General features: G+C 36.4%; 1 protein-coding gene across 1 annotated transcript; it reads right to left on the bottom strand.

Moving 5' to 3' along the window:
• Positions 1–511: 511 nt before the first annotated feature.
• Positions 512–16,042, bottom strand: LOC137625355 (uncharacterized). The gene is made up of 4 exons (XM_068356215.1): positions 15,847–16,042; positions 8,675–8,859; positions 6,663–6,810; positions 512–2,919 (listed from the first exon to the last, which is right to left on the bottom strand). The coding sequence occupies exons 1-4, from the start codon at positions 15,917–15,919 to the stop codon at positions 1,679–1,681; spliced, it is 1,647 nt and encodes a 548-aa protein (XP_068212316.1). The 5' UTR covers positions 15,920–16,042; the 3' UTR covers positions 512–1,678.
• Positions 16,043–17,585: the final 1,543 nt, after the last annotated feature.

Here is a 17,585-nt window from a genome sequence, read left to right as displayed (position 1 = left end):
AGAAAGGTCAGGTTGGTCTCATTCTTTTGGAAAATGCCTGAAGTTTCTCGTAAAGTTATTAAAAATATGCAAAAAAAAAATGTTATAGCATTTTTTTGCAAGGACGTACCGGTACGTCCATGGGGGTAAAGGGATGAGTTTTGTGAAACGTACCAGTACGTCCATTGGGGGTAAAAAGGTTAAGTTTAGGTGGAACTGTAAAAGAACTCAATAAAGATGAAGTTTAATAATTTTGTTGCTATGAATAACATTTTTTATACATTTCTCTGAAAGATTATAGTTTTATTGATACAGTATTTCTGTTTGCTATGAATTATTTAGGATTAGTATATAAGGTTGTAGAAAGTAATACAATAGTACATGATTAAAACAACATAATCTTTATTTACCATAAGTCTTTTTTTTTTTTTTTAAGAGACTTAGACTCGTGTGGGTAGTTTTTATACATACATACATACATATACCAAGGCACTTCCCCCAATTTTGGGGGGTAGCCGACATCAACAAAGAAACAAAACAAAAACAAAAAGGGGACCTCTACTCTCTACGTTCCTCCAGCCTAACAAGGGACTCAACCGAGTTCGGCTGGTACTGCTAGGGTGCCACAGCCCACCCTCCCACATTATCCACCACAGATGAAGCTTCATAATGCTGAATCCCCTACTGCTGCTACATGATAAAAACAACATAATCTTTATTTACCATAAGTTTTTTTTAAGACTTAGACTCGTGTGGGTAGTTTTTATATTGGGTGAAAATTACCACTTGTGTCTCAGCCCACCACCTAACAAGTTTCATTTGATTTTAGACTTTTTAGGGGATCAAAGAAAAAGACTTACAGACTCGGACGAAGGTCTTGATATTTATTGAGTTTATCTGCCATTTTCAAATGATTAAGCATTGATTTTATATGGATAATAGCCTTTTACATTCTATAATTCTTAATGTTTCAAATTTGAATTTGGAATTTAATGGTATGTGATGTTAATAAGCTGAAAAAGATCTGGAAACGAACACTGAGAAGTTCATGATTTATTAACCCTTTTATCCCCTGGGTATTTGGAAATTTCCAACCCTTAACCCCCAGGGGGTTATTTTTTTCCCAGCACATTTCGCAGTATATTTTTTTAAAATTGCTCTAACAGCCTCATTCTCTTGGAAAATGCCTGAATTTTCTCAAAAAATTTTCAAAAATATGAAAAAAAAATTTTATAGCATTTTTTTGCAAGGACGTACTTGTACGTCCATGGGGGTAAAGGGATGGCTTTTGTGAAACGTACCAGTATGTCCTTTGGGGGTAAAAGGGTTAAAAATCTATTATTCTACCATCACTTTGTAATATCTATTTCCAGATATTTTGTTTACTGTTGAGTAAAACCAATTTATACAACGTTTGCATTTCTCCCCATAGATTTAAAAGATAGCTTTGGCGCTAACAACTAACCGATCGTTTACAATTCTAGTGGCTGGTGATCCTTAACGATCAAATCACCTGTCTCGAGTCTTACGGTACAGAGCAATACTTTTTCAAGGTAAGACCTTCTCCTTGTCGAACTTTGGTAAAATTATGGTTTATCTACAATCTAACACTATATTTTAGTCTGTCTTGAAATAATACACTTTTTATTCCATTTATAAAGAGACAAGGGCCTTCCTCACCAACTCCATTGCTGTTAGTCTAGACAGCGTAATCATCCATACTTTCAAAATCAGGATCTGTTATCTGCTGTTGATTCTGGTTAGCCGTGGTGATCGCGTCGAAGGGTCCTTCTTTGCAAATGACCGAAAGAAGGGAACCGTAGCGTATTATGTCTTCCTTTTTGTCCGAGAGAAGAGAGGGGTCTTGGTTTGAGGCGACAGAGGGACTCTCCTCATTTTCCAGTTGTGTGAAGGTTCCAGCATTTCCAAATTCCTCTGTTTCAGGATTATTGGGGAGCGCTTGGCGTGATATTTCCGAATTGGAGCCACGACATGCGACTGTGTCGAAAGTTTCACATCCGTTTGGTTCAAGTGGCCTGGTCGTTTCGCGGAGAGAGTTTTGGGAACCGCGGCACGCAATGGTGTCGGAAGTTCCACAATCATTTGATTCTAAGGGCTTGATTGTATCCTTGAGAGAGTTTTGGGAACCTTGGCGCGCAACTGTGTCGGAGGTTCCACATTCATTTGATTCTAAGGGCTTGACTGTTTCGTAGAGAGAGTTTTGAGAACCGTGGTATGCATACGTGTCAGAATTTTCACATGCGATAGATCCCTGGGGCTTGACTGATTCGTAGAGAGAGTTTTGTGAACTGTGGTATGCACACGTGTCAGAATTTTTACCTGCATTTGATTCTGATGGCCTGACTGCTTCGTAGAGAGAGTTTTCTGAATCGTGGCGTAAAAGTGTTGCAAACTTCGCTTCAATTTCCTTACCCACCAGAGTCATTTGATCTTTGTACGAGTTTAATTTCTGCAGGTCGATGTAATCGTAGTCGTGTTCCTCTTCCTCGTACGGGTCGTTGGAAGCCAGAGGAATTGTGCTGTCCGAGTCCAACCTCTCGGCCGAGGATGGCTGGAAATTCATCCGATCAGGAGTGAGTGGGACCGGTGGTGGAAGATTCGAAGGGGGCTTTATGCTCTTTACGGAATTCGGTTTTGAATCAATGTGTACGAAGGAATGCTTCCTCTCATTGCTGACTGCGTTGGGGAAGACCGGCGGAACGCTGAGGGATGCGGTGGAGAACTTTCTCTCGTGGATCGCTTGCGGTTCGTCCTGCAGAGTGCAAAGGCTCGCGCGCCGGCCGCCTTCCTTTCGGGCGTTCATCATCTTTCTCGTGTCGTGGAGCAAGTAGACTATATAACATAAGATTCCCAGGATAAGAATTGCTAATATGCATAGAGCTGGGTCAATAAGCTGTATTCCGTATTTATTTTCTGCATCTGAAATAAGAAAATAAATTAGTTACAATTATGTGAGGGGTAGATGGAGATGGTTTGGGTATGCTCTTTGCATTCCCCGAAGAGAGATTAGTTCATCACCTTCAACTGTGCTCCACAAGGTACTAGAAAATTTGGAAGACCCAGGCCTACGTGGCTGAGGACCATGAAACGTGAAGTGGGAGATTGCGAATGGAGATGTATTGAATTAAAAGCTCAGATAGAGACTGGCGAAATATAACCAAGGTCCTTTATGTCAACAGACATAGGAGGAGATGATGATGATATTTATGATCCAGCTTTATTTTGGCAGAAAAGTTATTGCACAATATTTATCAATTCTTTCAGACTAATTTAGATTTTATTTTACTTGAAATGAATTTGCAGAATTTGACTCTTGACTAAATTTTTATTATACAAAAATGCATTTTCCTGCTGAAGACGTTACGCTCTTCAAAAGTATTTTCTCTCGGAAGTATTATCTAGACAAGAAATCCCATGGAAATATGAGATCTGCAGACTGTAAGAAGCCTAATAAATGAACGAGTCAGAAGAGTAGGGTATATTTAAGACTTGCATGAACATCACATCCCAGAATCTGTCTGTGATTGAAATTCTCTGGTCCTCTGTCAGTTTTTTGTCAATCAACAGTTTGGCAAGGAGGTGCTGTATTTGCAAGGACGTACAAATTGTATCTTAGAGGAGTGAGGACTGATGTGCATTCCCTGGTTTATAAGTTGCTACTGATTTAACCCTTTTACCCCCAAAGGACGTACTGGTACGTTTCACAAAACTTATCCCTTTACCCCCATGGACGTACCGGTACGTCCTTGCAAAAAAATGCTATACAAAATTTTTTTTTTTCATATTTTTGATGATTTTTTTAAAATCTTCAGGCATTTTCCAAGAGAATGAGACCAACCTGACCTCTCTATGACAAAAATTAAGGCTGTTATAGCAATTTAAAGAAAATAATCTGCAAAATGTGCTGGGAAAAAAATAACCCCTTGGGGGTTAAGGGTTGGAAATTTCCAAATACCCTGGGGGTAAAAGGGTTAAAAATCATGAATAAGTATATGATTTGGTGCTGTACCTCCTAATAATGTAATTATGTGTTATGAAAGTACATTAAATATTCTATTTGGGGTCTGTCTTCTGTTATTGAGCGGTGAATAGATTTTTAAGGCCAGGAGCCAAGACATCACCCTGTTTTACTCCGAAATTTAACCCTTTGCCAGCGACTGATTCCAAAAACTTCCCTTCATGCAGGACGCTATCTAAGTTTCATTATATTGTCATCGCTAATATCTTTTATATTATATGATACTGTTGGAGTCCAAGTTCGTAAGTTTGGAATGAGCGGAGGTCTGTCCACTCAGTAGCTCCCTAAGGTGAGTGAAATCTTCCTATCAATGAAATCAAACAACTGGTTATAAAATGGAAATGAATCTAGTTTCTATGAAGTATTATTACCTCCGCCAACAAAGTTGGAAATAGATTTTTTTGCCCCTATTTGTATGTTTGTGAATAGCTTCCTGGTCACAATTTCAATCGTAGAGTAATGAAAATTGCTGTGATTAACTCTTCTGTGAAAAGCCAGAAAGGATTAAGTCTCGGAAGGTCAAGGTCTCGGTCAAGCAAGATGTCCTCATACCATTTTATATACTCTACTGTATATAATGTTCTTAACCCTTTTACCCCCAGGCTATTTGGAACTTTTCAACCCTTAACCCCCTGGCATTTTTTTTTTCAAGCACATTTTGCAATAAATATTTTTTAAATTGCTCTAACAGCCTTATTTTTGGTCATAGAGAGGTCAGGTTGGTCTCATTCTTTTGGAAAATGCCTGAAGTTTCTCATAGTTATCAAAAATATGCAAAAAAAAATGTAAATAGCAGTTTTTTGCAAGGACGTACTTGTACGTCCATGGGGGTAAAGGCATGAGTTTTGTGAAACGTACCAGTACGTCCACTAGGGGTAAAAGGGTTAAATAAAGTACAGTACGTAGTTCTGTATTTGAAAATGTTATAAAATAGATTATCAGAAGTAGTATTTACTATTGGGATAAGTTTTTGTAGATTTTATTACATGGTTTTATTATTAATATACCAGGCAATATTCTACTACAACCCAAATTATACCAGTACCTTAAACTCAATTTAGTGTTGTACATGAAAATTCATGTGTATGTTATACTCTATTTAGCCTGGAGAGGTTTTTAAACTAGTATTATTATTACTAGCTAAGCTACAACCCTAGTTGGAAAAGGAGAATGCTATAAGCCCAACAGCTCCAAGAGGGAAAATAGCCCAGTGAGGAAAGGAAATTAAGGAAACAGATTGAATAGAGTGCCTGAGTGTACCCTCTGGTAAGAGAACTCTAACCCAAGACAGTGGAAGATTGTGGTTTATTTACAAGTATTGTACTATAAGGAAAGTTAATTTCAACATTATAGAGTTAATGTTTTATATTATCTATGGAATGAATCAGTCGATGTGGCTCGAAAGGAATACCTGCGGGTGAAGTGTACTTTTTATGTTGACATTCTATTTAACCCTTTTACCCCCAAAGGATGTATTGGTACGTTTCACAATAGCCATCCCTTTACCCCCATGGACGTACCGGTACGTCCTTGCAAAAAAATGCTATTTTTTTTTTCATATTTTTGATAATTTTTTGAAAAAATCAGGCATTTTCCAAGAGAATGAGACCATCCTGACCTCTCTATGACGAAAATTAAGGCTTTTAGAGCAATTTAAAAAATATATACTGCAAAATGTGCTGGGAAAAAAATAACCCCCTGGGGGTTAAGGGTTGGAAATTTCCAAATAGCCTAGGGGTTAAAGGGTTAAAATTATTGAGATATAGCTCATACCATTCTCAACCTTCAAGAACTCCGACCTTTATTTTGATAACTTCGAAGACACAGCTTCAATATTGACATCACAGTAACATCAGGATTTGAGAGAACAAAGGTTTCCGAGTCCCAGCCATGTCACTGCAGTGGTCACCATAACAAGAACAGTAAGTATATATAAATATTTTTTCAATATATTATAACTTTATTGCATCTTTATCAGAAGAGTTCCAACTGTATAATAATTTGGTTATAGAATACTGTAGAACACATATTAAGATTTAAATTTTTGGTAAAATATATCATCTTTCTCCCAAAGAAAATTATGTAACATCTCCCAAGAGAAAATATTAAAAAATGTGTAAGTGCAGTTTTTCATATTGCTTAAAAAACTACTGAGATTTATATAAATACTATACTTTTATTAAATGTATTTTTAACTCTTTTACCCCCAAAGGACGTACTGGTACGTTTCACAAAACACATCCCTTTACCCCCATGGACGTACCGGTACGTCCCTGCAAAAAAACTGCTATTTATAATTTTTTTATTTTTTTATAATTTTTTTAAGAAAATTCAGACATTTTCCAAGAGAATGAGACCAACCTGACCTCTCTATAATGAAAATTAAGGCTGTTAGAGCAATTTGAAAAATATATACTGCAAAATGTGCTTGAATAAAAAAAAACGCCTGGGGGTTAAGGGTTGGAAATTTCCAAATAGCCTGGGGGTAAAAGGGTTAATATACAGTTGTAAATTCCTTTGTAAAAACATCAGCAAAATTGTTGTGAAAGTTTAGAAAGAATGAAATATCCATATGAATTAAAAAACTTAATGTATGCTTGCTAATGTTTTCATTTGAATTTAAATCTTGGTTTTTCAGACTTACTTTCAATGACTTCAGGAGGACCTACTCCGATGGCCCAGGAAATATTAACTGCATCAACTATTCGAACGACCGCCTCGTTTTCTTCGTACTCTGAACAGACTTCTACGACGTAGCTACTGGTGCTTTTCTTCAGAGTAAGTGGGGAGGTCTGAAACGTGGAAAAGAATGGTAACATTATCTATATCTTATACAGTAATTGTGTTGATACTGTATACTGTAGTCCCAGCTACCTGTACAGCATATTCATTGCGTATGGGTTACCCAAACACTACATTGTACTGTTCTACATTTAGTGCCGACTATTCAAAACTAGATTAAATACCTAAGGTTTTAGATAAGTAAAAATTAATGAAAAGGCCCAATAGAATATATTTAACACTGCAAAACAGAAACAGCAATACTCGTCTATAAATTGAGTCCGAGGAATGAAAGGTGTCGTGTGGGAGGGGTGCAGACTAAAAGCCAAGGAGAAATAAAGGGATTTTGACGAAGGAAAAATCTATTTCTGGGCTCAACCTGTGTCGCTCCGTGAAATGCTCCTTATAGCACCATTTCTAAGGTATAAATAATGCTAAATATACCAGAGAAAAAAGTTGTATGGAATGCCAGGAATATACCCAGCTCGCTCACCCTTATAGAGTGTCGGTATAGTAACTGGGGCGTGGTAAAACCACTATCAAAGGTCCCTTACCAAGTAGTCTTCTGCTTCAACATCCTGTAGTGATGATTATGATATTTTTTTTTCTTGATTTCAGATAAACTAAAGTTCCGCAGCTTACCGTAAGGATATTCTTCCACCTACATTTGAATTATTTAATACCAATTTTATAGTAGGCTCGTTTTCAGGAAAAATATTGCTACCTATTTATACTGCAAGCTTCTTACACCAACTTATGTATGATCGAGTTAACGTCTTATGTCACCCTGTTTCTATAGTCTGAAATTATGAGTTATCTAGACTAAAGATGCAAACACTATTATAACTCGTTTTCAGGAAAAATATTGCCACCTATTTATACTGCAAGCTTCTTACACCAACTTATGTATGATCGAGTTAACGTCTCATGTCACCCTGTTTCTATAGTCTGAAATTATGAGTTATCTAGACTAAAGATGCAAACACTATTATAACTCGTTTTCAGGAAAAATATTGCCACCTATTTATACTGCAAGCTTCTTACACCAACTTATGTATGATCGAGTTAACGTCTTATGTCACCCTGTTTCTATAGTCCGAAATTATGAGTTATCTAGACTAAAGATGCAAACTATTATAACTCGTTTTCAGGAAAAATATTGCCACCTATTTATACTGCAAGCTTCTTACACCAACTTATGTATGATCGAGTTAACGTCTTATGTCACCCTGTTTCTATAGTCTGAAATTATGAGTTATCTAGACTAAAGATGCAAACGCTATTATAACATACATATACCAAGGCACTTCCCCCAATTTTTGGGGGGTAGCCGACATCAAACAAATGAAACAGAAAAGGGGACCTTCCTCTCTACGTTCCTCCCAGCCTGACAAGGGACTCAACCGAGTTCAGCTGGTACTGCTAGGGTGCCACAGCCCACCCTCCCACATTATCCACCACAGATGCATAATGCTGAATCCCCTACTGCTGCTACCTCCGCGGTCATCTAAGGCATCGGAGGAAGCAGCAGGGCCTACCGGAACTGCGTCACAATCGCTCGCCATTCATTCCTATTTCTAGCACGCTCTCTTGCCTCTCTCACATCTATCCTCCTATCACCCAGAGCTTTCTTCACTCCATCCATCCACCCAAACCTTGGCCTTCCTCATGTACTTCTCCCATCAACTCTTGCATTCATCACCTTCTTTAGCTGACAGCCATTTTCCATTCTCTCAACATGGCCAAACCACCCCAACACATTCATATCCACTCACCACTGTAATATTAACATTATTCTTATCCACTTTGTCGTCTATATAACATGGTGTACTATGCGCCACTGCAGAAAAGGGCTTTTTAAATCCCAGTACTTACACAGTCAATGCCAGTCGAGTTGGTGAATATCAGCTCTTGCCAGTCATTCACATCGGGTCGGACGTGTACGTCACTGTCGTTGAAGCTGAGGTAGAACGAGGCATTCTCCGACTGTCTTGAGAAAAAGATCTTGTCACGGCTCTCGAACGCTGTTATGTTCAACTCTATTCCAGATAGCAACGAACCTGGAAGAAAAGGCTTCTGATATGAATACAGGTATAAAGTTCTATTATTACCTCTGCCAATGAAGTTGGAAGGAGGTTATGTTTTACCCCCTGTTTGTGTGTTTGTTTGTGAACAGCTTCCTGGCCACAAATTTAATCGTAGAGTAATGAAACTTACAGGGATTAACTGTTATGTAAAAAGCTGGAAATGGTTAAATTTTGGAAGGTCAAGGTCACAGTCAAGCAAAATGTCCAATTCACTTAGTCCGCCATAGGTTTGGACATTGTTGTCACAGAGACTTCAAACTTGGTTCATATTTGAACGTATGAAAATCCACGCCAATTAATACACGTCAAGGTCAAGGTCGAGAAATAAGCTGCCGCGGCGGAGGTCTGGACTCTATCGAGTGCTCCTCTAGTTTATGTCTTGGAAAGGGTCTCACACTGCAAACAGTAACCTCCTCCAGTGAACCACTGAGTCAAAGCTTTATCCATTCAACCACGGATGAAATATTAAGCGAGAAACCTGTCTGGGAATCTTAACAGATTAGCCTATGTTGCTCCCCAAACGATTTATCTACAAGCAGTGTCTTGGAATCGTTATACCATTACGCTTCAGTAGTCCCCTTCGTCTGTCGCATCCTGATTCTTGATCATCATCATCATCTATGCCTATTGATGCAAGGGGCCTCGGTTAGATTTCTCCTGTTATTATCTTGAGCTTTTAAATCAATACTTCTCCATTCATCATCTTATACTTCATGCTTCATAGTCCTCAGCTATGTAGGCCTGGATCTTCCAACTCTTCTAGCTCCTTGTGGAGCCCAGTTGAAAGTTTGGTGAACTAATCTCTCTTGGGGAGTGCAAAGAGCATGCCCAAACCATCTCCATCTACCCCTCACCATGATTTCCACACATGGCACTCGAGTAAGCTCTCTTATGGTTTCATTTCTAATCCTGTTCTTGATATTTTATAGGGAATATTGAAATGAATAAATGGTAAGGCTCTCGTAGAATAAAATCTTTAGTGCAAAGAGCATGCCCAAACCATCTCCATCTACCCCTCACCATGATTTCATCCACATATGGCACTCGAGTAAGCCCTCTTATGGTTTCATTTATAATCCTGTTCTTGATATTTTATAGGGAATATTGAAATGAATAAATCGTAAGGCACACTCAGAATAAAATCTTATGTGGTTGCTTTGAATTCATTCTTGTTTCCTTTTTTCCATTTTGCTTTCCAAACTTTTAATTTGTACTTCAGTGTTGTGCTAGCTTATTGGAAACATCGCTGCCTGGCATTCCATTGGATGGGAGTTCGAGTCCCTGTCTAGCTCGATAGTTTCTAGTAGTTTCTGCAACCTCACCATCCTTGTGAGTCCTAAGGTCTACCTGCTGAGTCAACGTCAGCTGTTATTCTGTCCCTTGCCTTTACCATTCAAATGAGTGACATTTGAACTGCTGGGATTTCCCGCAGTTACACTTTGGTACTGACAGCACCGGTTTCTATATTCCAGATTCATAAGTCCAATCTAATATTATTATTATTAAATGCTAAGCTACAACCCTAGTTGGAAAAGCAGGATGCTATAAGCCCAGTGGCCCCAACAGGGAAAATAGCCCAGTGAGGAAAGGAAACAAGGAAAATTAAAATATTTTAAGAATAGTAACAACATTTAAATAAATATTTCCTTCCTGCTTATAGCCCAGATGTTTCATGTCATATTTAACTCTCTCTCTCTCTCTCTCTCTCTCTCTCTCTCTCTCTCTCTCTCTCTCTCTCTCTCTCTCTCTCTCTCTCTCTCTCTCTCTCTCTCTCTCTCATTTTGCAATTCACCTTATATATAGTAATCTAGTTCTACATAATATAAAACACTTTTATTTGGTGATATATTTGTATTTGCAGTATTCTAAAGTTACTGTATTATCTTTGACTGTATTCCCCTTACAAAACTTCTTAACACTTTTGTTTCGCAATATGTTTTTATTTGCAGTATTCTGAAGGTACTGTATTATCCTTGTCTGTATTCCCCTTACAAAACTTTTAAGTTAATGGTTCTGAAAAAAGTATTTTCATTGCCTACAATTTTTTTGGTATTCAGTGATTTTTTGAAACTTCTAAATAGATATTTATTTACTCTTCAAGGTCCATACAGTTTAAATTCAAATATTTCCAAGGGTGTTAGCTTCATGATTGTCAACATTATTTAAGTCTAATCACTATATTTCATATAGTCTGTAATTAAAACATAATATAGTGCTCATCAAACTCAATGAGACGTTAACAGTTTAGGATGCTTGGAGAGGAAATAATTTGAAATGTCACATTTCCCTTGAACTTTACTCTCTCTCTCTCTCTCTCTCTCTCTCTCTCTCTCTCTCTCTCTCTCTCTCTCTCTCTCTCTCTCTCTCTCTCTCTCTCTCTCTCTCTCTCTCTACATTATAAAGTTTTGTCCATAGATACTTTGGTCTTTGGAAAACCCCATCCAAGTTGCAGTAATTCCACGAAGATGAATATGATTTAGGTCTCGACTCAAGATTTTATTTACTAAAAAAGAAGCCGTTTAAGAACCTAGCTTTGGCCAGCACTCAGTGTGTTAGTAGTAAGCTAAGAATTGCCTGAAACATGTTAGATCCATTTAAGTATACAACATTAACTTGGGGCAGTACTTGGAAGGGTGATCAGTAATGAATGCCCAGTGTGTTCACTCCATGTAGTTGGGTGGGTGACTAATACTAGATGCTAAATAAGAATATATATCTTTTTAGATATTACTGGTATAAGAGGATACTAATACAATACTAGAGAGTTATGTTACACTGCATTGGATCTATCTGATTATGTCTTATTCATTTATGAATTTTCTCCTTTGCCTAAAAGTATACTAAATAGTTCAGCGCATTCCTTACACATTCTCCTCTTTTTTCATGCAATTAACAATACTAAGCAATCCACACCATTCTTCTTCAATTAAGTAGTTAACCCTTTTACCCCCAAAGGACGTACTGGTACGTTTCACAAAAGCCATCCCTTTACCCCCATGGACGTACCGGTACGTCCTTGCAAAAAAATGCTATAAAATTTTTTGAGAAAATTCAGGCATTTTCCAAGAGAATGAGACCAACCTGACCTCTCTATGACAAAAATTAAGGCTGTTAGAGCAATTTAAAAAAAATATACTGCAAAATGTGCTGGGAAAAAAATAACCCCCTGGGTGTTAAGGGTTGGAAATTTCCAAATAGCCTGGGGGTAAAAGGGTTAATTACTGTTTTTTTCTGTCACTTCAGGGGCTACTTTCCACTTGGTATGTGTAGAAGAGACTCTTCAGTTATGCTAAGAAGCTCTTCTTGGAGAAGGACACTCAAGTATCAAAACAATGTGCTTGGATAGTGCCATATCCTCTGTACCAGGGTTTTCCACTATCTTGGGTTAGAGTTCTCTTGCTTGGGGGGTACATTGAACTACACTATTCTATCTTTTCTCTTCCTTTTGTCTTTTAAGATGTTGAACGGACTTTATAAAAGAACCATGGTTGCCTAGTGTTTTATCAAGAGGTTGCCTTTTCAATATCTTTTCCTTTATATTTCTCTTTGATACTCATTTTCAAAACTATCGTTACTGTCCTTCCTTCAGTTGAAGTGGTTATTTTGGAGGGTGCAAAGCCTTGCATGGTGTGTCTGCTTCACTATGTTGACCAATTTTATCACTTCAAGATTTGCATTGGTGTTTTCTGTTCATATAGTTGTGTACATTATTTTATCATTAACGTTAAGTTTGCTTTCAAGTATAATGAGGCTTTTATTTCTAATTCTTATTGTGCCTGGAAATATTGAGCAAAATCCAGCACCAGTGTGTCCTAGACTTACCCAGGGTCATTTTAATGTACTCTATTACAATATTCTTGGAGTGCATGGCAATATTAAAGACCTTACAGTTGCCTGAAGACAGTATGATATTCTATTATGCTCTGAAACTTTGGTTTCTCAATTAAGGTACTCATCTGAGCTGCTTTTTCTAGGTTTTAAGAGACCAGAGTTCTCTTGCTTGAGGATACACTCAGGTGCACTATTCTATCTGTTTCCTTATTTCCTTCCCTCGGCTTATTTCCCTGTGGGAGACCTAAGGCTTATTGCATCCTACTTTCCCATCTAGGGTTGTAGCTTAGCTAGTAATGGTAATAATGGGGGAATGGGGGTGTATATTACAACTGATTACTGTACACTGCTTTTCATAAGTCCTGCTACAAATGTGGATGTTGTGAAATTCAGTTCATAAAAGTTTGTGGCAGATATAACCACTTTTATGTATGCTCAATCTATCGGAATACAGGCGGATGATTCAATCTTCGATTGTGTTCTTACCAATATGGCTAAGATACAAGATGATTGAAATGCTTCTTTTTTGCTTGTTGGTGATTTCAATGCTTGTTGCAAATGTTTTTTTTGATAAACAGGTTGGTGCAAGTCTCATTTCATATTTAGATAACTTGTATTTCAATGTTGTTACTGATCTTGATTATAATTTCTTTTATTTTTCATATGTATTTCATTTTTTATTTCTATTTGCTTTGTCTATTGGAGCCCTTGGGCTTATAGCATCCTGCTTTTACAACTAGGTTTATAGCTTGGCTAGTAATAATAGTAATAATTAACATTAGGTATTGTCCGTATTTTTGTGGGTTACCAGTAACTAATGCCAAGCGAGTTACTGAATCATGCAGTTGAACGACATAAATCCAGGATGGTGCTTGGACTGGTCTGATATTAAAAGATATCTACTTCAAACTAAGGAAATCTGACACCGCTATACTGTCGTGGCCTGATTGGTAACGTCTCTGCCTGGTGTTAGCCAGACGAGGGGTCGAGTCCCGCTCAGTCTCGTTAGTGCCTTTAGTGTCTGCAACCTACCATCCTTGTGAGCTAAGGTTGGGGGGTTTGGGGGAGCCTATAGGTCTATCTATTGAATTATCGGTAGCCATTGCCTTGCCCTCCCTGGTCCTAGCTTTGGTGAAGAGGGGGCTTGGGCGCTGATCATATGATATATGGTCAGTCTCTAGGGGATTGGCCTGCTTGATAGGGCAATGTCACTGTCCCTTGCCTCTGCCATTCATGAGCGGCCTTTAAACCTTTAAACCTTTACGCCTGTTGGGATACCTTTTCTCCTATGCCAATATTAATTTGACCCCAATCCTTCTCGTATCTTGGATTTGACCAGCTGAGTTTATTGATAAATCCTGCGTGGTAATGTCATCTAGTGATATTTTAGCCACAACCGGAAATTCAAGGCAAACGAGATAAGATAACAACGTCTCTCGGCTTTGAATGTCAATTGGTGATGTTTGAGTTATGGGAATAGCATGGATAACTTTGGAATTTAATAATGTAGAGGTCTCGATAAGTAAAACTGTGACCTCTTATAGTGAAATTTTGCAATGTTTTGCAATATTTGCATAATTTTCCTATTTTGTGGAGATTACGCTGAATGAGTTATATAATGTTAACATGTCAAAATCTCTATTGGCATTATAAGTATATTATATATCTGTATATCTACACATACACGTGTGTTAGCCAAATACTAACAGTACACAAGTTATGTTAACACTTTTAATGCTAACACATTGTCAAAATCTATATTGGTTGTATGAGTATATGTATATACATATGCATAATTACACGTATATGTGTTAGCTAAATACTTATACGAACAGCAACTTCATGTGAATACAAAAAATTTCCCAGAAGGTTATAGTTACCAAGAATTAGCTGACAAATTCCTACATTTTTTTTAAACTGAAATAGAAAATATAATTGGACCTTTTGTGAATTTTCGCGAATCAAATTTTTAACGAACCAGACGCACTAATAACATTAACGAGATATAAGAATGTAACAAATGGCGTTAATATCAGGATTATTAAATGGGGCAAATAAAATTTTTTTTTCAATTGATCGAATGTCAATATCCAAACTAAAAGGCCTAGGAGTAGAAATCGTTCAAGTCGAGGACATAACTTAAAATATATATATATATATATGTATATATATATATATATATATATATATATATATATATATATATATTTATATATATACATTATATATATATATATATATATATATATATATATATATATATATATATATATATATATATATATATATATATATATATATATATAAGCAAGTGTAAGTATTTTAAAACTAAATGAAACTCAATTTAAGGTGTGAAAGAAAAACAATTTAAGAAACCTTGGTGACATCCAAATAGATATTAATGACAATTTGTTTTTGATATATTGTAAAATTTATTACGTTAGTGTGTTACTGGACTAATTAGTTTCTTAGTGCTGAAATAATGTTAGAAATTCTGATATTAATTTTGTGAAAAAGTATTTGATTGAATATTCTGTAAAGAAACTTGTGATTATATATGTTATTACCAGGATTGGCTACTTTGCGTCTATGTATTACAACTTATCCAGCGTATAGCTTGAGAAATTACAGAACAATAAATAGAGGAACAGGAACGAGAAAGGATATTGGCCCACGAGAAAGGATCGCCCCTGATTGAACTACATTAGCTGCTAAAATATGCATTTTGAAATGTGTAATAATTAACTGAACTTTTAAAATAACCAAAATGTTTTAGATTTGTTACAAATTGTGTTGACGTAAGATTGTTTTTTATATATATTTTGTAAAATTAATGCATTGGCCTAGTTTATATCGTGACTGGAGCATGCTACAACTTTGCGCTGAAATATAGCCAATTAATACAGCAAATATATTTGGAAAAAAGAGCCCGTGCTGTCACAACCCGCTTAATCTCGAAATAGTTTATAAAAATCGAACAATTCTTAGATCACATCAGTGTCTTAATATCATCTGAAATAAAGTATAAATTTTGATTAGTATGAGATCAAAATTCTCTCTCTCTCTCTCTCTCTCTCTCTCTCTCTCTCTCTCTCTCTCTCTCTCTCTCTCTCTCTCTCTCTCACTAACCTGCAACAGTAGTTATTCCAGAGTTAACCCAAAATATCAGGAAAAGCCACAATAATGTTACACTGACGAACATGGTAGCAATTTATAACTAGATCAAATAGGCCTATTTCTTTAGTTTGAATAGGCCTATAAGATTTAAATCCTTCCCCTATAGAAAGAACACTGCACCGTGTAAAATTGCCCGGACTTGTGAGTTTATAAATGTCAACTTTTATCCAAATACATCTTTCGAATCCTTTATCAAAACAGGATGTCCTGGGGACTCTGAAACGAACAAAGGTTGTATTTTTTTCTTTGTTATAATTGATGGACCTTGAAAATACTTTTGGGAAATGCTTTATACAATATATGTTTTTATGTTGATCAGGCTGACATGAGTCTTTTTATAGTTTATATATGACATATTTGTTTTTGACGTTAATAGTTTATGTAGGACATATCCGTTTTGACGTTGTTACTGTTTTTAGAATGATTTATTGTTAATTTGTTCTCATCATTTATTTATTTCCTTATTTCCTTTCCTCACTGGGCTATTTTTCCCTATTGGAGCCCTTGGGCTTATAGCATCTTGCTCTTCCAACTAGGGTTGTAGCTTGGCTAGTAATAATAATAATATAGGATTTTTTTTTTTCTGTGACAAATAACATTTACTATTGCTGAGGCCTATGTTTCTTTTAACAGTATCATGTTTTAATTGTAGGTCTCTATGGTTATCCCTGATTATATGCGATATCTTAGGATAATCGTCCCCGGGGTCAGAACCCCGTGATACCTGACGGTAATTCTCTTGTAATATCAATCGCAGAAATATTATACAGTAGGAAGCTGCCGGAGGGACCTTCCATCGGGACGACATGGCTCGAGCCCAAAAATAGATTATTCCTACGTACGTCAATCCATTTTAATTGTAGGTCTATATAGGAAATTTTATATGATTAAACCATGGTTTAATGGGAATTCATAAAATGTTTTAAATTACCTTTATTTAATGTCAAACAAAATCATTTTTACTATCAGAAAGCATTTTATCTGTATTATCAAAGTAAATATTGAATATCCTAAGTAATTGAAGCAAATTATTTCAAAAATATGAATTAGCTCACTTGAGTAATTATAATCTATACATATGACAAATTGTAATGTGATAAATCTTTCCTTTGTTTCCATAAGAAAGAAAAAAGAAATCCCTTTGTGTAGTATTACTCAGTTAACGCATCATTTCCTGTCGTATGTCAGAACTCTTTGTCCAAAATAGGATAGTGTTGAACCTTATGATCAAAATAACGTAATATTAACCTATTATAAAAATAACATATAAGTTAAATGTGTATTGGTGATATACAGTATTTGATTATTTGGAAGAAATATGGAGATACTGTGTATAATATATTTCAATAGATAAAAATCTCTTGTGTCTAGCATAACCAAAGATTAAATTTAAGGTCTATTACTGCAAGTTTAGTGTGAATTAAGCATAATCTATTTTCTCTACAATTTCAAAGTCTAAATGGGCCAAAAAATGGATTTTGAGCAAAGCGAAAAATTATATTTTTGGGTGAGATGGCCTTGTCGTCCTGATGGAAGGTTCCTTTAGGCAGCTTTTTAAGGGATATTTGGCTACAGTGATACTCCCAGAGAATTGACCACAGGTTGCCAGAATTCTAACTCCTGGCGCGAGTATCCTTAATATAACTCGAAGGATATCGCATAATATCAGGGGACGTATTTCTCGATACGAC

Source organism: Palaemon carinicauda, chromosome 32 (assembly GCF_036898095.1).
Source record: "Palaemon carinicauda isolate YSFRI2023 chromosome 32, ASM3689809v2, whole genome shotgun sequence".
Classification (NCBI taxonomy): domain Eukaryota; kingdom Metazoa; phylum Arthropoda; class Malacostraca; order Decapoda; family Palaemonidae; genus Palaemon; species Palaemon carinicauda.
Note: the sequence above shows the minus strand (reverse complement) of the source record. Positions and strands in the feature narration are given on the sequence as shown.